Raw genomic sequence first — 20,353 nt, forward strand, 5'->3', positions numbered from 1 at the left:
ATGCAACACCGATTCAAACCCATCAGTGGTCCCCCTCAGATATGACAATGCAACCAGGCCACCCCACAAAAACTGTTCACGACCTTGCAGAACATGACAAAGATCTCAAGGTGTCAACTGGCCTCCAAATTCCCCAGATCCTAATACGACGTCTTGGAACAGGTCAGATCCATTAAGGTCCCACCTTGAACCCATGAGGACTGGAAGGATTGACCGCCAACGCCCTGTTACCAGACACCACAGGACACCCTCAGAGATCCTGTGTCCATGGGTGGTATCTGGTATTTGGCTCTGTATCCAATGGGTCAGAGCTGTTTTGGTGGCAAGAGGGGGACCTACACAATATTAGGTAGGGGTTTTTATTGCTGGGACTGATCGTTGTATACAGAAAACTCCCTATAAATACAGCTGTAAGGATTTGAAATACCTTGTCATGGACTAAAGCATTGTTCATGTAAAAGTTTGATCTGATCAGTGCAAGAGGAAAGGATAAGGGGTCATTATTTGTTTGACAAATAACTTACTTTTGTGCTCAAATTTAATTTTTTTTTTTTTAAATGAAACATTGACACATGACTTTATTGGAATCTCGGAATCTGGATGTCATCTTCCAAGCTCGGCTTATAAAGAGTAGTGTGGCACCTTTAAGAAATAGGACAGGGTGTAGTTATGACTGATTTTAACTAAGTATTTTTGGTATATTTTGTGATTGTGAATCAGTTCTGTAAAGGGTACAAAGGCTGAGTTTTGTACTATGTGTTGAAGCTGTGTGATACCTTTGTCCAGGTTGAGAGTCCGGGTTATTCCTTAGCAGTGTGTATTTACAGGGTCCAAGTGTTAAGTGCATGATTTGTGTGTTTTCCACCAGGCTGTCAGAGCAGAAGCTATGGTAGGATTCTTGAAACAGTTGTGGTATTTCATGAAGTTGCTGGTAAATGGCAGGGTTGATAGTTCCAGCTCCTTGCATCGTTGCTGTTCCATGTCTAACCGGGTTGGCTCTGTTCGGTTTTTGTTATAATTTGTAGTGTATTGGCCAGGAAATAGTAATAGAGGTTTGGTGCGTTAAGACTCTTGGTCTCTGCAATGTGGTCAATTTAATTTGTGTTTTTTTGTTTTTCAAGTACAGTTTTGTAACTATTGAAAATTGAATGTTTGGGGTTGATTTGCTTGGATCATTGAAAAAAGGTAGTTTATTTTGGGTTATATTGTCATCTTGGTTATAGCAAATGTTTCAATTAGTGAAACTAGTAAATTCATAAATATGTTTGTGTTGTCTTCTATAAAACAAACATTGAATACAGAGAGGGGCTACTTGTGCCACCATCACAGTACAGAAAACAGTACTGTGATGTTGGCACAAGTAAAACAGACTATAGTAAGTCTGAAAAGAAAATCAAACAATCAATAGATACATACACAAATAATAATAATAAAAAAGAGAGAAAGAATGACAATACTACTACTACTACTACTAATTAGGATAATAATTGTAAGTGTGGACGTTTGGACATTTGTCTTGACTGAGATTGATCTTATGTGTAATGACTGATTATAACTGAAGATATTGAAAAAATAATAAGTGAATCACTTCTGTGAAGGGAATATTGTCATCTCTGTTAAAGCAATTATTCCAATTAGTGAAACTGGTAAATTATTCCATCTGTTTGTGTCATCTTCTAAGTTTTGATAAGTGGGTTGAAATTGAGCTCTCACAGCTCGGTGGAAACATTCATACAGACAGTTTGTTGTCAAAAGTTTACAAACACTCGTGAAGAACATGTATATCCATGGTAGGCTTGAGTTCTAATGAACACATACTACTTTGTCACAGAAAACATCAATGAAGTTGACTCAATAATTAATTTATTATAGGTCTTCTTAAAATGTGAAAAATGAGAGTCGTAGATATCACTGGAACTTAAGACTGCCATGATATACAGTGCATGCTCTTTACAAGTGTACGTAAACTTTTGACCACAACTGTGGGTATCCAGGGAAGGGCTGCTGGATTCAATCTCTGTTTGGACAGTTGTGACAGTGTTGTTTTTAACCACTTGATGGCATAGTTTGGAGACTCATGCTTTCTGGGAGAGATACTTCTACAGATAAAGTAGGATGTCATGAGCATATAAACTTATTGTGGTGGATTGTACTGTAATACTATCCTGGCGGACAGCTCAGACATTACTTAAAAGAAACATTTGCCACTGCTGCCTTATTTGAAGATGAACTCCAAGATAACTCTTGCATGTGCGTGCTGTAAATCGTCTGGGTGCTGCACTGCCCTCACAGTTGACTTCTGCTTTTTTCTTCCATCAACATCACATTATTAATTAACAGAAAAAATCATTTTTTGACATTTACAATTTGATTCTGAATTGTATGAGATAGGAATCAGGATTCTTACATGAATCGATTCTTTTGCCCACCCGTTCAATGTATACACCACCAATGGATCTGGTCCATGTACAACAGGCCACAACTGACAACACCCAACTGTGGGTATGATATACAACAAAGACCATCAGCTGTAATCAAACTGATGAATGTTGCAAAAATGCAACAATATGACCATGTGGCCATACAGCATACACTGTGACCACTAGGCTACCCAGCCGCTCCTGGAGTTTCTCTTTAAGAATAATTGTCTAGGAACTATAAATATCCACAATTAATGTCCGTACCTTGCTCCAGACTGCAGAGTTGGATAGACAAACTGATGATAAGTTGATCAAAACAAAGGCAAAAACACTGATGAGCATCAAAGAAGGAGAGACAATTAAAGACTGAACAAACCAAGTTGTATTTATTATAATAGATTTGTTATTATCTCTTGCCAGCTCACCCTCAACCATCATGACACCTTTCTTCCGCCACTCCCTATATATTCTTCCTTGTACCCCTATCCCATGCCACCTCGTGTTGTACCTTTCAGCCCCTCCTTTGTTGACACTCTGCCTCAGTCTCTCTCATCAGCAACCAGCACCACAGGCCTCAGCTGTTGGCCGTTAGTATTGCCGCTGCCAAGGCCTGGGACCACAGGGAACCCTGGCGGCCACAAAAACTCACTCACACACACACACACACACACACAAACACGAACAGCCTTAACCCTCCTCATCTGGCATCCCTCAGGCAAAAGGCTGATTCTGTGTTTTGTGCATGTTTGTTGATGAGCACAGCTCCAGCAACAGACTAATAGGCCAGGGATTTTCATTCTTGCTCATTTGGTATTTTCTCCTTCTTATTTCCCTTGCAGTAATGTTTCTGCCCTAATACAAGGTTTGCATTATTGATGAAGCTGCCACCTTCCTCCTCCCCCCATCTGTCTGGGCAGAGGGATGGAGAAATGGAGGACATGGATGGGGTGGGGTGGGATAGGGGGGTGATTTGAGGGATTTAGGAAATGTATGAGTAAAATAATAAGGGGTGTTGGACTAAAGACACTGGATGGATGGATGGGTGGATGGATGGATGGATGGATGGATGGACAGATAGATGGATGGATGGATGGATGGATTGTCTGTTTGTCTGCCCCCTACGAAGCCAGACAGGCCATGTAGGCAGTGTCTACTGAGCATGGATCCAAGCCATATGGTGCCACTTCAGGAGGAGCTCCCAGTACACACACACACACACACACACGCACGCACACGCACACGCATACCCGCATGCATGCATGCATGCACGCACGCACGCATGCACACGCACATGCGCACATGCACACACGCACACACACACACAAACACACACATACTAGGCTTTGGGTGGGTTTGGGTTGCTGAGTAACTTTCATGGCGAGCTTCTCTTTGATTTTGATGTCTTTTGATGCATACAAAAGACAGAACAAGTTCTTAGGGGAAAGACAAGCTCAAGGGGTCAACCAACCCCCCCCCCTTTGGCAGGTCTTTCTCCAAGAATCCCATTATGCTGGGATCAGACTACACCATGTTCTTGACTTCTGAGACAATCTGTTTCCCACAGTCTTCCATGTGTCTCTACATCTATGATCATCATAGATGTAGAGACACATGGAAGACTGTGGGTTGGACCTAATGTAATCTGCCAATCACAGCTAGCTTTTTTTCACAACTTTAATGACATACATTGGACTTCACTGTTTCACCTGACAGCATCAACAACATTATTCCTCTTCATGTTGTGTTTAGAAGACTGCTCTGTCCTTCTAAGGGTCAACATCACAAAACATGGAACAGAAGTTGTCAAATTAGAAAAAAAAATCTGAGATGCTCATCTTTTTGTGATTCTGGAAATGCAATTTTGCTACAATAGTAGCTTTCAGTGCAAGTACAAGCATTGCACTTCTAGTGGCTTTGAGCTGGGTAGAAGGGGCCAAGTTTGAATGTTGTGTTTAGTAATTCCTGCATAGTATGCCTTTAACATTTTATTCCACTAAATCTAGGAATAAAACTTAAGTCCACTGTGCAGCTAATGACAATAATAACTGGAGATTTATGCAGATTCAGTACAGTTACTGTGTATTCATCACTCTGCCTCTTCTGCCATCACATTAGAACTGAAGCAAGGTGACAGAGCAGATATTCAGCATCCCTTCTAGATTTCACACACACTCTTACATCTAACAGATACACAAAAAAGAGCATCGGTGTCTGGCTTACTCACCAAAGTCAGCGAGTTTAAGCTCTCCAGTGTCGCTGATGAGCAGGTTTTGTGGTTTCAGGTCACGGTGAAGGATGTACCTCTGGTGGATGTAGGACAGCCCTCTCAGTAACTGGTACAGGAACAGCTAGAAAATACAAATGAAGAAAGGGAAAGAACTTTTATTACAGGAATATTTTAACTATGACATATCTCTATGTACAAACAACATGGCGAGGGCATATCCGATAAGAAAGGCATATTTTTTTGTATGACGCAGTGAATAAATTACATGAACATCAATACTTCCTTGATAACTAGTCTCCCATTTGTCTCTGCCCGAATCTACATGAATCTGAGCAGATGTTGACCTATTCAAAACCTATCCATCACTGAGGTAGGGCTGTGACTTCATTCCATTCTAAATGAGAACAGACATGAACCCCACATGTTATTTACAAATAGTTTAATGAAACGCTATCTCTCTGACAAAGGCACAAACACCAAAATCAATACTGAGCCATCAGTCAAGAACGTACACATCATTTCCTCCACTTGGATCACTGAACCATAACAAAACAGATGAGACATGACAACGCCCATCAGATCTCACAGCTGAATTATTAGAAACTGTTGCATTAACTTGTCAGGTTGAAAATAAGCAGTGAATTAAACTGTCTTTTCCTGATTCAAAATGACCTTGTGTGTCATGATGTATTTTATCAATTCTGCTTTGTGTAGAGTGATTTTGGATAGTGGGAAAGGAAGGAGAATGGTGACAGCAGAAATGTATAAAGGTGTGACAGACTTAGCTGAAATCACACCAAACATAAGGACCTGGGCGGGGCGGCTGCCTCCTTTTCATTTTCTGTGAAGGGCAGCGAATCGATTGAACGGGGCATGACAGGATTGCTGACAACAGGGGGCAGGAAGGCAGTGCCACAAGAAAAGCACTGAAATACTAATATATATATATATATATATATATATATATGTATATATATATATATATATATATATATATATATATATATATATATATATATATATATATATATATATATTTGTCTTAGTATTTGTCTTAGTATTCATATACTAAGACAAGTATTTGTCTTAGTATATGAATGGTAACTGTCAGGCAATGTTAAGTTTTTCAGAAATACAGACAAAGAAACACACTACCGAATTAACTAAAGCTCTCCCTTTAATTCAATCAATCTAATCCAGTATTAAACTCAATAGACCTGTATAACGAGTAATTGTACTCACTCATAGATACCACATTTATGTCTACTATTTTTCAGGAAGACCCATGGATTATTCCCTGAGAAATTAACAAAAATGCAAAAAAAAAGAACCAAAACAAAACAAAACAAAATTAAAAAAGAACACCATCTTGCAATGTTAAAGAAAGTGAGAAAAAAACCCTGGATAGTGGCAAAGGAAGGAGAAACCTTTATCTCGATCTAAGGCAAAGGTTCATGTGGTCCATTCTGGGCCAAGAGCCATCCTCCATTCAAGTTTCATGTAAATCTGCCTTTGATTGGCTTACCCTAATATTGCCTCTAATTGATTGAAGGCAATCAATTAGAGGTAGATTAGGGCGAGTCTTGCCAAGTTAAGTAGTGGAATCTATTACAACGTTTTAGCTAGTGTAGAGTATCTGGAGTATCGAGCAGCTAAAGAGGCCAAAGCAGAGCTAAAAGAAGAGCGAAAATGATCATAGGATAGGAACACAACTCAAATTGAATGTTTTTATGCTCTTAAATGAATTAATATCTATTTATTTTATTTATTTATGTTATTTCAATGTATTTCCATGTGAGGTTGAATTCACAGAACAATGTTTTAGTTGCACATTTAGGCTCAAGTGTGCTTATAAGTATTTCACGTGTAAAAACTGCTGATCAAAAACAACTGCTGTAGTTCGGTAAAACAATACAAATATTTTAAAGGAAGTAACCCTTAAGACAGGAGGACTTCACTGACCAATATAATAACAGCAAATTAATTCATGTAAAACACTCATGAAAATGCATGAATGCGCTTTTGCTGAAATTTACACTTTTACAACCAATTATCTTACTGCTGCAATTAAACACAGCTCCTCCACCTGTCTACGGAGCTCATGAACCCAAACTGCATCCACAAAACAAATTTAAATATATGCATACTGCATCAACTGCATCTTCGGCTGTCTGTATGAGCTTTCAGAAATAAATATCAACAAGATCCTAAAATGTTTCTACAGTCAGAGCAACGATAAACTTGTTTTGTTTTCCTTCTGAGATGTGGCAGTTCTTCACCCCCCCTGCAGACGTGTCAATCAACAAATAATGAGGCGTTCACCATTCAGCATTCAATTTTATTCCAATTCCAGCATTCCCCTCTCATTTCTCTCCTCTCACTGATACTATAGTCGCGGCCAATTAAGCTGATTGAAGCACCGTGGAGTCCAATCAGGGACGGGCCCTGTCTGGCATCTGGAGTCACCGGGTCAACAGTTTACTATTCCTGCACTCAGCAGGCGAGAGATGAACTGCAGCACAGAAAATTAGCATGGGAAATGTGTGTTTATTCATGTATATCAAAACACACTTCTGAAAAGATCGTGCCTTGTTAGGAGTGAGACTGCGTAAAAAGAGAAAAATCACACTTCTCTTCAGTTGGCTCTTTAATTCGAACATCAAACTGTTCTTTAAAGAGGCTTTTTCTTTTTCTGTTCAGCTTCAACAGAGACAGCTCAGTTCCATTTGCATTCCAATATGTGAGGGAAAGTGAAGAGCGAGCAGTTTGTGGAGGTTATTCAGAGAAGCCATTTTGACAATAATGATAACACTGTGTGCTGGTCTCAAGGTGGCCAATTTCAAACTTAAATCATTTAGGCCCAGTCAATAATGGGCAAATTTATACCCCACACACCTTAACTGAAAAGGAGGTTTACAACACCATTTTTCTTACAAATCAAACAGGCTCAGCATTAGTGAACATTTGGCGTCTTGACAAAGACATCTGCTGGCCAGATGAGCTCACTCAACTATAATAAGTGACTATGAGATGTCCATCTGGCTAAATATATTGGAAGGAAGCCTGCAGTTAAAGGTGCGACTACACAAAATAAACATGAGAGCGAGCTGAAAAATAAAACAAAGAACAAACAAAGAAAAAAATACAACAGATGGAAACATTCACCTGCAGGAGAGGTGGCAGTGGAAAATAAAATATATCAAGAGTCGTCACTTTTATCACTTTCAACGCCAGCGTTAATTTCATTAACGAAAACATGAATGAATTTGATTTGAATGCTGAAACTGGACGTGAGTGAGGGAGCAACCCTGCAGACGCACTGATGTACTATGCTGTTGCTAGAAGCTGAAAATGGGATGATTGGATTTATACAAAGAAAGGATTTTTCATTTTTCATTTCATCTCAACTTGAGCTTCTTGACCTTGGAAACAGCAGTTGACAAAACAATCTCACCTCTTGGTCCATTATAGTAGTACGGAGCCCCCATATGGCCACATGATAGGGAAAAAAATGGATGTGGCAATCCGTGCTCTCAGATGTGTAAACCGTGCTCTCGGATTTGTAAACCGTGCTCTCAGATTTTGTGGATTTTGCCCTCTTCTCATTGTCCAGCTGGAGGCACCATGGATACAAGCAACCCAGTACAGCTACTGACAGTCCTATCTTTCTACATGGAGTTTGCCTTTGATAGTGATCAATAACCAATAAAGATGATGACAACAACTCCATTTGACTGTGTATGTGCAAAATGTGTGCGTAATGTGATGCATGGATCTCAGTCCTCTGGTTGGACCGGACAGGACACACTGACTATCATTCTGTTTAATAGGGGATGGGGTGTGGGTGGGTGAAATAATTCATCTTAGTGTAGTTCTAGCATTTATAAACAGTAAACTGAAACATAATAAATGGTTTACAACACACTATAATGCAGACGCAAGCAGATACTGTCTATTAATGTAACTTATCAGCTTTAACTCCTCCTGTGGGCACCCATATGTGGAGGTTGCCATATTATGAGATAATGATTGACAACATAGTCAAACACTCATCAAAACACAATCATATGAAATCTTGATATGATACACCACTAAATACTACAGTACCCATGAATATAATTCACTGTTGCTATGGAGAAGACTTCTCCACACTTCCAGTTTGCATCATAGCTTTTCTATTGAAATCTGCAGTCTCCATGCCAAACATGAGATAACTCTGATGACAGTCTTGACAAAGTGATCAGAGCTCCTCACTGATTAGTAAACTGATATAAAATCAGTGCAGTGCCCGTTTAATGTCTAACTTTTCCCTATCATTAGCTGCATAACGACAGATATTTAAGCCCAGTGATTGGATGTCTCTGACTGCAATTCACTCTAGGATTTGGATTCCCTCCCAAAGTTGTTAAGTATACAGTCTTGTACTTTTGACTTTCTGTACTTTTGACTTTCTTTCAATGCAGTGCCTCATTTTTTGTACTCCATCAGGATAATTTGATGCCCATCTATTTGTTGGAAGTTCTCCAATGGCTTTTCTTCACCTGACATCATATATAGGAGAGAACAACCCTGTGACCTGAAGTCTAAAATGCACTCACAGCAAGAAGAAGCTGCAACAGTAGCTGGTAATACAACTGTTAATCTGAATATAGAGTTCTTTCATTGAAGAGAAAAAACCCTGCAGAATCCCTGCAGTGTGTGTGTGTGTGTGTGTGTGTGTGTGTGTGTGTGTGTGTGTGTGTGTGTGTGTGTGTGTGTGCGTGTATGCGTTCATGAGAGAGCCTCTGTGTAATCATGATGCATTATTAGTTCATAACTGCTAGGAGAAACAAATCATGTGATGGTAGTTAAATCACTCATTAACATAATCTATCACCTGAGGTGTGACCTGCTGCATGAACAACAATCCATCACCTACACACCAATAAACACACTGCCATGTTCTCATAATAAAATACTCACTACCATCATACCCAAGGCTTGCACAACTCTCCATCAAGATAAGCACTATGAAAGAAAGTGTTGATTAGAGGGGCTCTGTGTTAACTCTCAGTAGAATGGGGTAGAATTTGGCTCTTTGGTCTGATATTCAATGTGTAGCAGAGCGTGAGGCAATATATCAAAGTGACAGCAGCACACTGGGGTTCATCTAGTTTCACTAGGACAAAAACAAAGTAAAACAGCACACAACACAGAAGGAGAGGAAAGATACTGTGTATTCATGTGATATTATTATGGAACAAATTATGAGCTAACAAGCTCAGACATGAAGACTGACTGATTTGGGACAAAACAAGTGTGAAAGTCATGGTCCCACTAGTGGCTTTATAAGGTTTAACGGAGAGAATTTACAGACGTGTGTGTTGTTCAGAATTCCATTATTAGAGCTTCATCAGGAACTTAAATGTCATGTTCATCCACTGGGAAAGACAAGCATTCTCAGTAAACTTACTGACACTCTGCATATGACATTTTGATACTTATTGTGTACTGGAAAGTGTTGTGCTGAAGATTCACCCATCGAGTTATCTCTTTCAAAGTTTGCATCAAAATGTCTACATTATTTTTATGGGCAACCAGGAGCTCTGTTGGCCAGTCAACAAAGATTTCCCCACTTTTTGGCAACCACAGTTTTTGTCAAAGGAGGCTCAGATTGAGACGGAGGTCAGTTGGTCATAAGCCAAAGGACACCTGATTTACTGTTTTAGGCAATTAGATAAAAGTGTGTAGCAGTGGGACTGACCTATAGCAAAAAAGCCCAAACCCATGGAAATGGATTCACGTAAAATGACCAGACTTTGTAGACAGACAGACAGACAGACAGACAGACAGACACACACACACAAACGCACAGATGCACACACGTACACGTCCTCTTTTATAATTCATGAACTGGTTGATGTAGACACTTGTAGGAGGCATCAACTGACTTAGCAGACTTCCTTCTTCATTAATGATGCTTTGCTCCACCACTACACTTCATCCGAACCCCTTTCATAACACATGAACTGTTTTTGGTACACTCTTGTTGGGGGCATCACTGAACTCAGCAGACTTCCGTTTTCATTTCTGTGTTAGCACCTGCACCTTTTCATAACTCATGTGATTCAGTCAACTTGAGAATCACAAAGCTCATCAGGACATCTGCAAGATCATTTCTCCACCAATTTACACACACATGATCTCTACTGGAGCAAGAAGCACCTTTTTATGTAACAAGATTACTGTCATTAAAAAGCAACACGTTACGTTACAGCGTTACCTACTGAGAAAAGTTATGCATTAGCATACTTGCACTTTGATGGCTAACTGATGAAATTATCATCGAATCCAAAATGACATCAGATAGCACTGAAAGGATCAATACTGTACATTTACCACCAAGTATGATTTTAGTTTTCATACAGTTTTTGTGTGTAAAATGGCTGCAGTGAACGTGACTGTACTGTGGCGCACACTGTGCAGCACACAGAGCACACTGGAGACAGCATGGAGGCTGCGCCACACACTGACTTCTCCAGAACATCACTCAGGACATCATAACCTACTGCACATATGGATTGTATTCATTATCAAAGCCTGGAAATAAAGCCATTAACAGCTCTCACGCAATCGTTTCACTCCATATCCACATTATGAGTCCTAATCATAACACAGGTTACCAAAGTTCACCATAATAATTCCACTACATATCAAACATTTATCATAGATGCACGTTATAACGTTCAAACCAGCTGTGTTGTGTATTTGCGCTTTTAGTAAGCCGTATTTATTCCACAAGCACATTTCAATTATAAAAGATATAAACAAAGCCAAATCTCAAAGTACAAATTACAGGTACTTTATTGAGTATTTACTTTTTATGCTACTTTATACTTCTACTCCACTACATTTCAGAGAGGAATATTGTACTTTGTCCTCCACTACATTTATTTGTCAGCCTCAGTTGACAGTTACTTTAAAGATTAAGATTTTACACAGTGGATAATGTAACAAGCTTTTAAAATGCAACACATTGAGCACCAAATCGTGTTTTTTTCCCTTTAAAGGTCTCACATGGCTTCATTTCAATAAATGTTTAAATGATCCAATATCTCATCAAAATGCAAAAGGTTAATGAAAAAGTCCAAAAACTAAAAACAGATCAGAACTTTGTTTTTTTTTCTTTTCCTCTCATTGATGCTTTGGTATTAATATTCTAATCATGTCTTATATTGCAATATATCAGTCACAGGGGCCAAAACAGTACTTTTACAATCATAACACAGGTTACCAAAGTTCACCATAATAATTCCACTACATATCAAACATTTATCATAGATGCACGTTATAACGTTCAAACCAGCTGTGTTGTGTATTTGCGCTTTTAGTAAGCCGTATTTATTCCACAAGCACATTTCAATTATAAAAGATATAAACAAAGCCAAATCTCAAAGTACAAATTACAGGTACTTTATTGAGTATTTACTTTTTATGCTACTTTATACTTCTACTCCACTACATTTCAGAGAGGAATATTGTACTTTGTCCTCCACTACATTTATTTGTCAGCCTCAGTTGACAGTTACTTTAAAGATTAAGATTTTACACAGTGGATAATGTAACAAGCTTTTAAAATGCAACACATTGAGCACCAAATCGTGTTTTTTTCCCTTTAAAGGTCTCACATGGCTTCATTTCAATAAATGTTTAAATGATCCAATATCTCATCAAAATGCAAAAGGTTAATGAAAAAGTCCAAAAACTAAAAACAGATCAGAACTTTGTTTTTTTTTCTTTTCCTCTCATTGATGCTTTGGTATTAATATTCTAATCATGTCTTATATTGCAATATATCAGTCACAGGGGCCAAAACAGTACTTTTACAATCATAACACAGGTTACCAAAGTTCACCATAATAATTCCACTACATATCAAACATTTATCATAGATGCACGTTATAACGTTCAAACCAGCTGTGTTGTGTATTTGCGCTTTTAGTAAGCCGTATTTATTCCACAAGCACATTTCAATTATAAAAGATATAAACAAAGCCAAATCTGAAAGTACAAATTACAGGTACTTTATTGAGTATTTACTTTTTATGCTACTTTATACTTCCGACTCCACTACATTTCAGAGAGTAATATTGTACTATGTCCTCCACTACATTTATTTGTCAGCCTCAGTTGACAGTTACTTTAAAGATTAAGATTTTACACAGTGGATAATGTAACAAGCTTTTAAAATGCAACACATTGAGCACCAAATCGTGTTTTTTTCCCTTTAAAGGTCTCACATGGCTTCATTTCAATAAATGTTTAAATGATCCAATATCTCATCAAAATGCAAAAGGTTAATGAAAAAGTCCAAAAACTAAAAACAGATCAGAACTTTGTTTTTTTTTCTTTTCCTCTCATTGATGCTTTGGTATTAATATTCTAATCATGTCTTATATTGCAATATATCAGTCACAGGGGCCAAAACAGTACTTTTACTTTAATACACTTACTACATTTTGCTACTGATACTTTTACTTTAAGGATCTGAATACCTCCACCACTGGCTATAATGTGGCTTAGGTGCTATTATTGGTTGAGTTTCACCATCAGTGATTTTTTTATGAATATAATGTAACACCCAGTGGTCACATATACTCCTCTTCTCTCTTCAGACGCACTTTTGAAATAATTTGTACCCACACCTGCAAATACTCAGCCACCTGCAGACACCTCCACCTCAGCACCTGTGTGAAGGCAGCTGTCTAAGATGCAAGTGGAACCTGCTAATATCATGCCTAGAATACCAAACTGGTCAGGGCCAGCTCTGTACACCAAGTTTTATATATCAGAATATTTTTTGGGCATACATACATTTCCTTATTTGTACATACACAAATAGTTAGTGTGGATTAGGGTTAGAGTTTTATAAATGAGACCCCTGATCATCATTATACTGATGAATTCAACATTGGCAAGGACTCCGCCTCCAAACACAAACCTTTGGATTCACTGACAATTCTCCAAAGCAGTGTTTTGCTGAAATGAGTGAAATCAGTGAGGGGGAGCTAAAATGAAGCAATGTTAAATGGAGTGAGAAGGGTCTATCTTCTAACAGCAGGCATGGAAAGAGCCCTAATCTTCCCCACTAAGCATCTGTACAGCCCTTAATGGGCTGAATCAGGAGACATCATCAAACGGCAGCGTGGCACCGGCAGTGTGTCTTCGGCAATGTGGCACCAGCCACTGAGGACTATAAAGTTCAAAATATGCCCAGAATTGTCTTTGGCTTATGTTTTAATGAGCAGCTGTGTTCTACTGCAAAGCCTCCATGTAAATATAGGACTGCTGAAACACCACTACAAACACCATAAAGCTGCATGGACAAAGTGTCTCTGAAGCCACTTAAACCTTTCTATAGATATGTTTGGATATTATTTTTAGTTGTGTGTAGATAGTATATGTATGTAGTGCATGACAGGTCAGCTAATGTCTACAGGGAACATAAAATTCAACATAAATAATCTTTACTTTTACCAAGGACATCAAAAACTGCTTAAACTCAAAACAACAACCAGCTGTCTCAGAACTAGGTTTATCTGACAGGGCAGTGTTGGTGTTGTTCCTAAAAGCAAAGAAGCACCGTAAGTGATGTTGTTCCAGAACCGTCATTGAAACTGACCAATCATGCTATTGTGGTGTGACAGCTTTGCGACTTATGTTGGTGTTGTTCCTGGAACGTCCTTGTTCATGTTGCTTCAAGACCATCATTGCAACTTAGCAAAATAAAAGTCAAACTCCTTTGACAGAAAGTACACTGTACTACACGTTTTTCATTACTTTTGAGTTTTATATCACTGTTTAGTTAGTTTTAGGCAACAAAAATACTTGATTAGGTTTTGGAAAACATGGTTTGGGTGAAAAATGACCGTTCACAACGATAAACAAGTGTTAGAAAATATAACTTCTCCCATGTGGGTATTTTTCCAGACTTTTGCTTTTCCCAAGAGCATGTGGTGGGAACGCCAAGTTCCGACAGAGAATAGCTACTAAACTGATGTTTTGATAACTGTGTTATAATAGGTTTTGAGTTTACTTTGAATTGTTGTGTGACTTATAGATTCGTGTAGCATCGTGAGTCTTACTTTGAGTATGGATGTTATGGATGTGTATTCATGTAATTTAACACTGACCCCAGGAAGAGTATCTACTGTGCTGACACAGAAGCTAATGGGGATCTTAATAAACAAAACAAACAAACAATCATTAATTATGATGTTCCAGGAACAGCACAAACACTGTGCAAGTCAGAATGTTCCCCCGAACTATGTCTCTATCACCTCTATAATTAGTACCCTGGTACAGAGCTCTTCAGGAAACTGAGAGAAAACCTCGGACATTATTTGGAAATTAAAGACCAATACGATGAAGCATCAGTGCTTCATTGGTTATTTATCTGATGTTGAATATGACTATAGTTGTTGTTTTTTGACACAATGTGTCAGATGTTTGCCATAATGACATGACACTGAGGCCTAATGTCCTATCAGTAGCTTCCCCCATAATGTAATTGTAAGAGCAAATGCTGGCTGTTATTGGGCTTGTACACATGATTTGCGGGTGTCAGTTTCCCACTGATCTATGGAGATGTCATTGAGACAAGGCCCTTCAGCTGACTGCATATAATCTAATCAGAAGAGCACTCAAGCAGCAGTCTGGATGAGGTCATACACACTGTGTTCAATTACTGCAGTGCTGCTAACAAACTGCAGTTCAAGTACTGCACATGGCACGAGAGTAGTTAATGGCGCTGCACAACGACACAGTTTCCAATAGATTTTAGCACAAACGATCCAGTTCAAGCAGAAACCTCAGTACATTTTCAGCTTTAGACTGCAGGAACACACACACACACAGCTCTCTGGTTCTTGACCAATAATTACATTAGCAGCGAGCGTCTGAGTGTGTGTCTCTAAATGTTAATTTGATCAAGCACCAGTGGAGTCACTAATAGCTTTTGTGTTACTGATTAGTAAATAGGAGTGTGGTTGAGTGACTGCACTTCCACACAGTCATAAAACACACTAATAACAGACATTAACCTCCTTTATAGTGCTTATGTTTGGGTCAGAATTGATTCCTCACCGACTTGACATCCCTAAAACACTGATACACTTTGTCATTTCATTGTGGCATTTGATCAAAATGAAAAAAAAAAAAGTTCAACATTTTGGAAATCACACATAACTGTGTGCACTTTTTTTTCTGAGTGAGAAGATATCAATCTCATGTCTGTGTGTTAAGTAAAGAGATGGACCCTGGATGTGGTTAGCTTAGCTTATCATGAAGACAGAAAGCAGGGGGCAACAGCTCGCCTGGCGCTCCAGAGTTAAAAAAACAAACAATTGATCTCATTCATAGACCTGCATCATTTTTGATTGATTTGTATTGCATAACCCTGATTCCAAAAGAGTTGGGACACCAACAGAGACAGACACAGTCTTACAGAATGCTCTTAAGCCCATGTAGTAATGTCCTTTACACAATCACGTTTCATAGAGTGGCGAACCTCAGACCATCTTTGGTAACAGGTGATAGTATCATGATTGGGCATGAAAGGTTCAGTCGTTCACAAGCAATGAACCTGTTTACCTGTGGGATGTTTTTTTGGAGCATTCCACAGCCTTCACAGTCTTTTGTTGCCCCTGTCCCAACTTGTTGAAAACATGTTGCTGCATCAAATTCAGAAGAAGCAGATACTTACAAAAATCAATGAAGATGATGTGGTAAAACTTTAAATATATTACAATTTCAAATGTTATGTCAAAAAGGATTAGCAAATTATAACATTATGTTTTATTTATGTTTTACACAGCCTCACTACTTATTCTGGTTTCATGGTTTTAGAGAAAGTTATGAGTTGGAACTATTTCTCGACAAAAAGTTTATCCATCCAGCTATACAGTGTCTCTGCATTGTAGTCCACGTGGCCAGATACAGTTATTGCACACATGTTTTGGTCACTGTACAGACACAGTAGTACCAAGTCTGGCAACCCCACTGTGACAAACAGGTCACAGGGAAGCTACATGCAGTCTGTTTGTCAAAGAATAATGCAACTCCCCCTGCAACCAAAACAAATCCTTTTTACTTTTTACTTTTCTGTTTATGTATGGATTTAACAAATGACAACCAACTTTAAAAGCATTGGTAGGCTTTCTTGTTTTTTAATACTTTGGATGGAGCCAGATTAGCTATTTCTTCCCATTTACAGAGGGAGCAGGCAAAATATCTCTAGATTTATGTCTGCTGTTTACAGTGAGCTTATGCCACAGTTTGTGCGCACCACTGGTCTACAACGTGCCACAGAAGGGCACCCTGGTGGCCAGGAAGTTTGGGGTGTCGTCCTTTGAGCTTTAATGTCCCCAGTTTGAGTCTGCCAAAGAATTTGTGTTACTACAGATTTGCCATCTTGTATGTATATCAATTAAATGTTGGTGTTAGTCTTCTCATGAAATTTCTGTCTGAACAGCTTCATCCTGACTCACTCAGGTCAGGCTTTTCACTGCATGCCCTGCTTTTCAGAGTCGTCTTAATGAAACACACCTTACAAGAAATGACAGAGATAACTATATTCTGATATTTATAGTTAACTATAGCCTTTACTAAACAAGCCAAAAGAAAAGAGATGCTATTGTCATTGTGATGGATTAATACAGTTCATGCTGGGTAGTTCTAGGGCAGCCTCCATTACCATCGATGCAAAGGAACAAAGTCACAAGTCCTATTAGAAATCACAGCTCAGCCATCTCACCAATGAGTAACAAAGTCAGCGGGAGTCAAGCAACACCTCCCTCTGCTCGTTCAGAATAATCCTAAATTATTCAAGTGAATCTCAATGAGGCTGCTGTCGGCAGCAAAAACACATATTACATATGTAAATCTCCACTGGCAAAAGGTACAAGCTGTGTTACATAACACATGGAGCCTGAACTGTCACCCTCCTGCACCATGGAACATAACACGGAAAACATCACTATATGAGTGTTCAGCAGGGGAACGGTCAATCATACCATCCAACAGCCTCACAAAGGTTTATGTCCTGCGTGATACCATGAACAGTCAGTACGGTGCTAAGATGAAGTGTGGAGTGTCGCTATGTGACAATGATAAAGCCTGTCCTTCCTTTAAAAAGTTGAACTCCAGAACTGTTCTGCTTTCTGACAGTGCAGTGTTTTTGCCAGTTTATGGCTATTTGAAATCGGAATGACGACAAACATGGATATGGACAAGTTGCAGTCAGTGTTTGTGTGATGAAGAGGCACTAAGCACTTCCTTTTACATTCTCATCTCAGTTCTTGTCAGATTCTTTGAAACAGACACCACAAGTAATGCATCATTTCTGCTTTTTGTCTTTAGGATTATTGTTCTTCTTCAGTTACACACATATCGTGATGTATTGTTAGATAATTGTCTTGCAATGTATCAAGTATTACGGTATTGTGATAGCATCATTATCCCGGGCAATGTATTGTATCATAAATTCACTGTCACCTAGCTACAACACAACATCTGTTTCTGTATGACATCATAAAACTAATGTAAAGTTGCAGGAAGTCACAAAATACAAAACTAAGAGATATCAATTACTTTCGGAACAACTAATATGATATTTGTTTTAAGGGATTTCATAGTCACTAAACTCCACCAGATGTGTCCTGCATGAACATTACATGAAAAAGATTTCTGTCAGCAACTGGAGGGAAATATTGTTTATTATCCGGAGGCTGGTGGTGTTGAACTGAAATTTGACAGAGCTGTTAAAGTATGATGAGAATCATAACATAAAATAGCTGAAAGGTGTGGTAGAGGGACAACCCAAACACAACATTATTTATTTATTTTAGTTTAAATTAGTCTCAATCTATTTCCGGGCTCATTATTGCTGGCTTGGCACGTACCGCTGCTTTTCTTTGTGTCAGCAAGTACCGCTATGAAACTCAAGACCTAATTTCACTCCAGAGATGCTTTTGCTTCTCATCATGAATCTCCTCTTATGAAAGTTGAAATTGAAATTGGGAGGTTGAACAATGTCCAGCCAGTTTGAGAGAGGGAGGCTGGAACTGACCTCTCTCAGAGAAAAGGTATCTTTTTTATATAAGTGTAAGATTGAATAACAGGCAGCATAGAAGGAGGGATGCCACTTGGTTGCAAGACAGTGATTGGACATACAGTAATAACAGAAAAGTGTTTGTAAGAGGGTGTATAGGAGGTGTGCCCATTGCATAGAAGTGAAGGCACTGATTGTGAATTACAACGCCCTTTTTGGGTCCAGTTGGGGACCTTTGGTGCAGATCTCTCCATTGTTTCCTGTCTCCTCTAAACTATTGGTATTCAACAAAAAAAACAACAACATGCCCCAAAATAAAACAGAAAAAGGAGCATAATTCATAACTGGTGGAATGCTGCTGTTTTTTCCTGCTTACTTTTCACCACTACATGCCAGTGAATTTTTCCTGGCAACATCTGGTTTGTCTGCACCTTGTGTCACTAATTCTCATATTATTAATGTTGCACACACTTTGTTTTGGTTGCAGGTATATATCCTCGTGGACTGATAAAAACTGAAGCACTCGCATTGCAGATAGCCAGTGACAATGGAGTCTTTAAAATCTGGACACATTGAACAGCTAAAATGAGTATGTGGACTAGACAAGTGGCTCATTCTAAAACGTATTCATCATGCGACCCTGAAGTTTTATCTTGTGACCCCATGATGGGTCCCAACCCCCAGGCTAATAACCATTAGAGTCGACCGAGGACTACTAAAATGTTACATTGCAACTCTACTCTCATGGTTACACTGCTGTCTGAATCTTGTAGTAGCAATGTCTCACTTGTTGTTGCCCTCACATTTATAACATTTAAGATGATGTATTAATGAAACTAAATGCGTTGTGACTAGCTTGATTATACATACTGTACCTTCACATTGTCTGGGTGGAGACCCCCAGGGTGTTTGTCCATGTACTGACACAGGTCTGTGTGCTGTAAAATAAAGCAAAAGAGCACAATGTTAGCATGCTAACATGAGAAAGTCTTAAAACTGACAAATTATGGATTAGACTGCAAATCTAGCAAGAGCAGGGTGCCATGGTGGTTGGATAGCACAGTCGCCAGAGAAAAATGTCGGCATTTTACATTTCTGCAAATCGCGAATATGTTGAAATTTGTACGTTTCCCATGTGTCATATCAATAATTCTACATTAAGTGTCATATCATGTCAAGATCACATGTACAGTATATGAGCTGTGAGCTGGCAAGCCAGCGACCACTGTTCCAGACAGCATTTCAACATTTGTAAGAGTGAAACCACTGGATATTTTTGATGATTCATCAGGCCAATTTCCAGCCGTGTTTGTGGCAGCACAACCAGGTAATCCTAAACCTGATCTTTTCCTAACCTTGACGAGGGGCTTTTGTGCCAAAAACCAGACCATAAGCACATCATTGTCATAACATGAAATTGAAAACTGGAACTAAATAAATGTAAAGTTGCAACATATCTGTGGTTTGCATAAATGTACATTGGCAACATTTACTTTGGTGATTGGGTTGGATGTCAATCCTATTCAATGTAAGGAGAAAGAGACCATCTGAAGCTGAGCTGATGTCTTCTCTATCAGAAAGTCACCACCTGATTCATATGACTTGCAGTGTTCCACT

The 20,353-nt window shown here is 38.8% G+C and overlaps 1 protein-coding gene across 1 annotated transcript in view; it reads right to left on the bottom strand.

Moving 5' to 3' along the window:
• Window positions 1-20,353, bottom strand: part of cdk14 (cyclin dependent kinase 14) — a 193,113-nt gene that overhangs the window by 94,821 nt on the left and 77,939 nt on the right. Inside the window, exons 7-8 of the mRNA XM_073486226.1 lie at window positions 19,612-19,674; window positions 4,645-4,768 (exon numbers count right to left, since the gene is read on the bottom strand). Of these exons, the coding sequence (XP_073342327.1) occupies window positions 4,645-4,768; window positions 19,612-19,674 (187 nt within the window). The remainder of the gene's footprint in view (window positions 1-4,644; window positions 4,769-19,611; window positions 19,675-20,353) is intronic.

The sequence above is a fragment of the Pagrus major genome, chromosome 17 (assembly GCF_040436345.1).
Source record: "Pagrus major chromosome 17, Pma_NU_1.0".
NCBI classification, from domain to species: domain Eukaryota; kingdom Metazoa; phylum Chordata; class Actinopteri; order Spariformes; family Sparidae; genus Pagrus; species Pagrus major.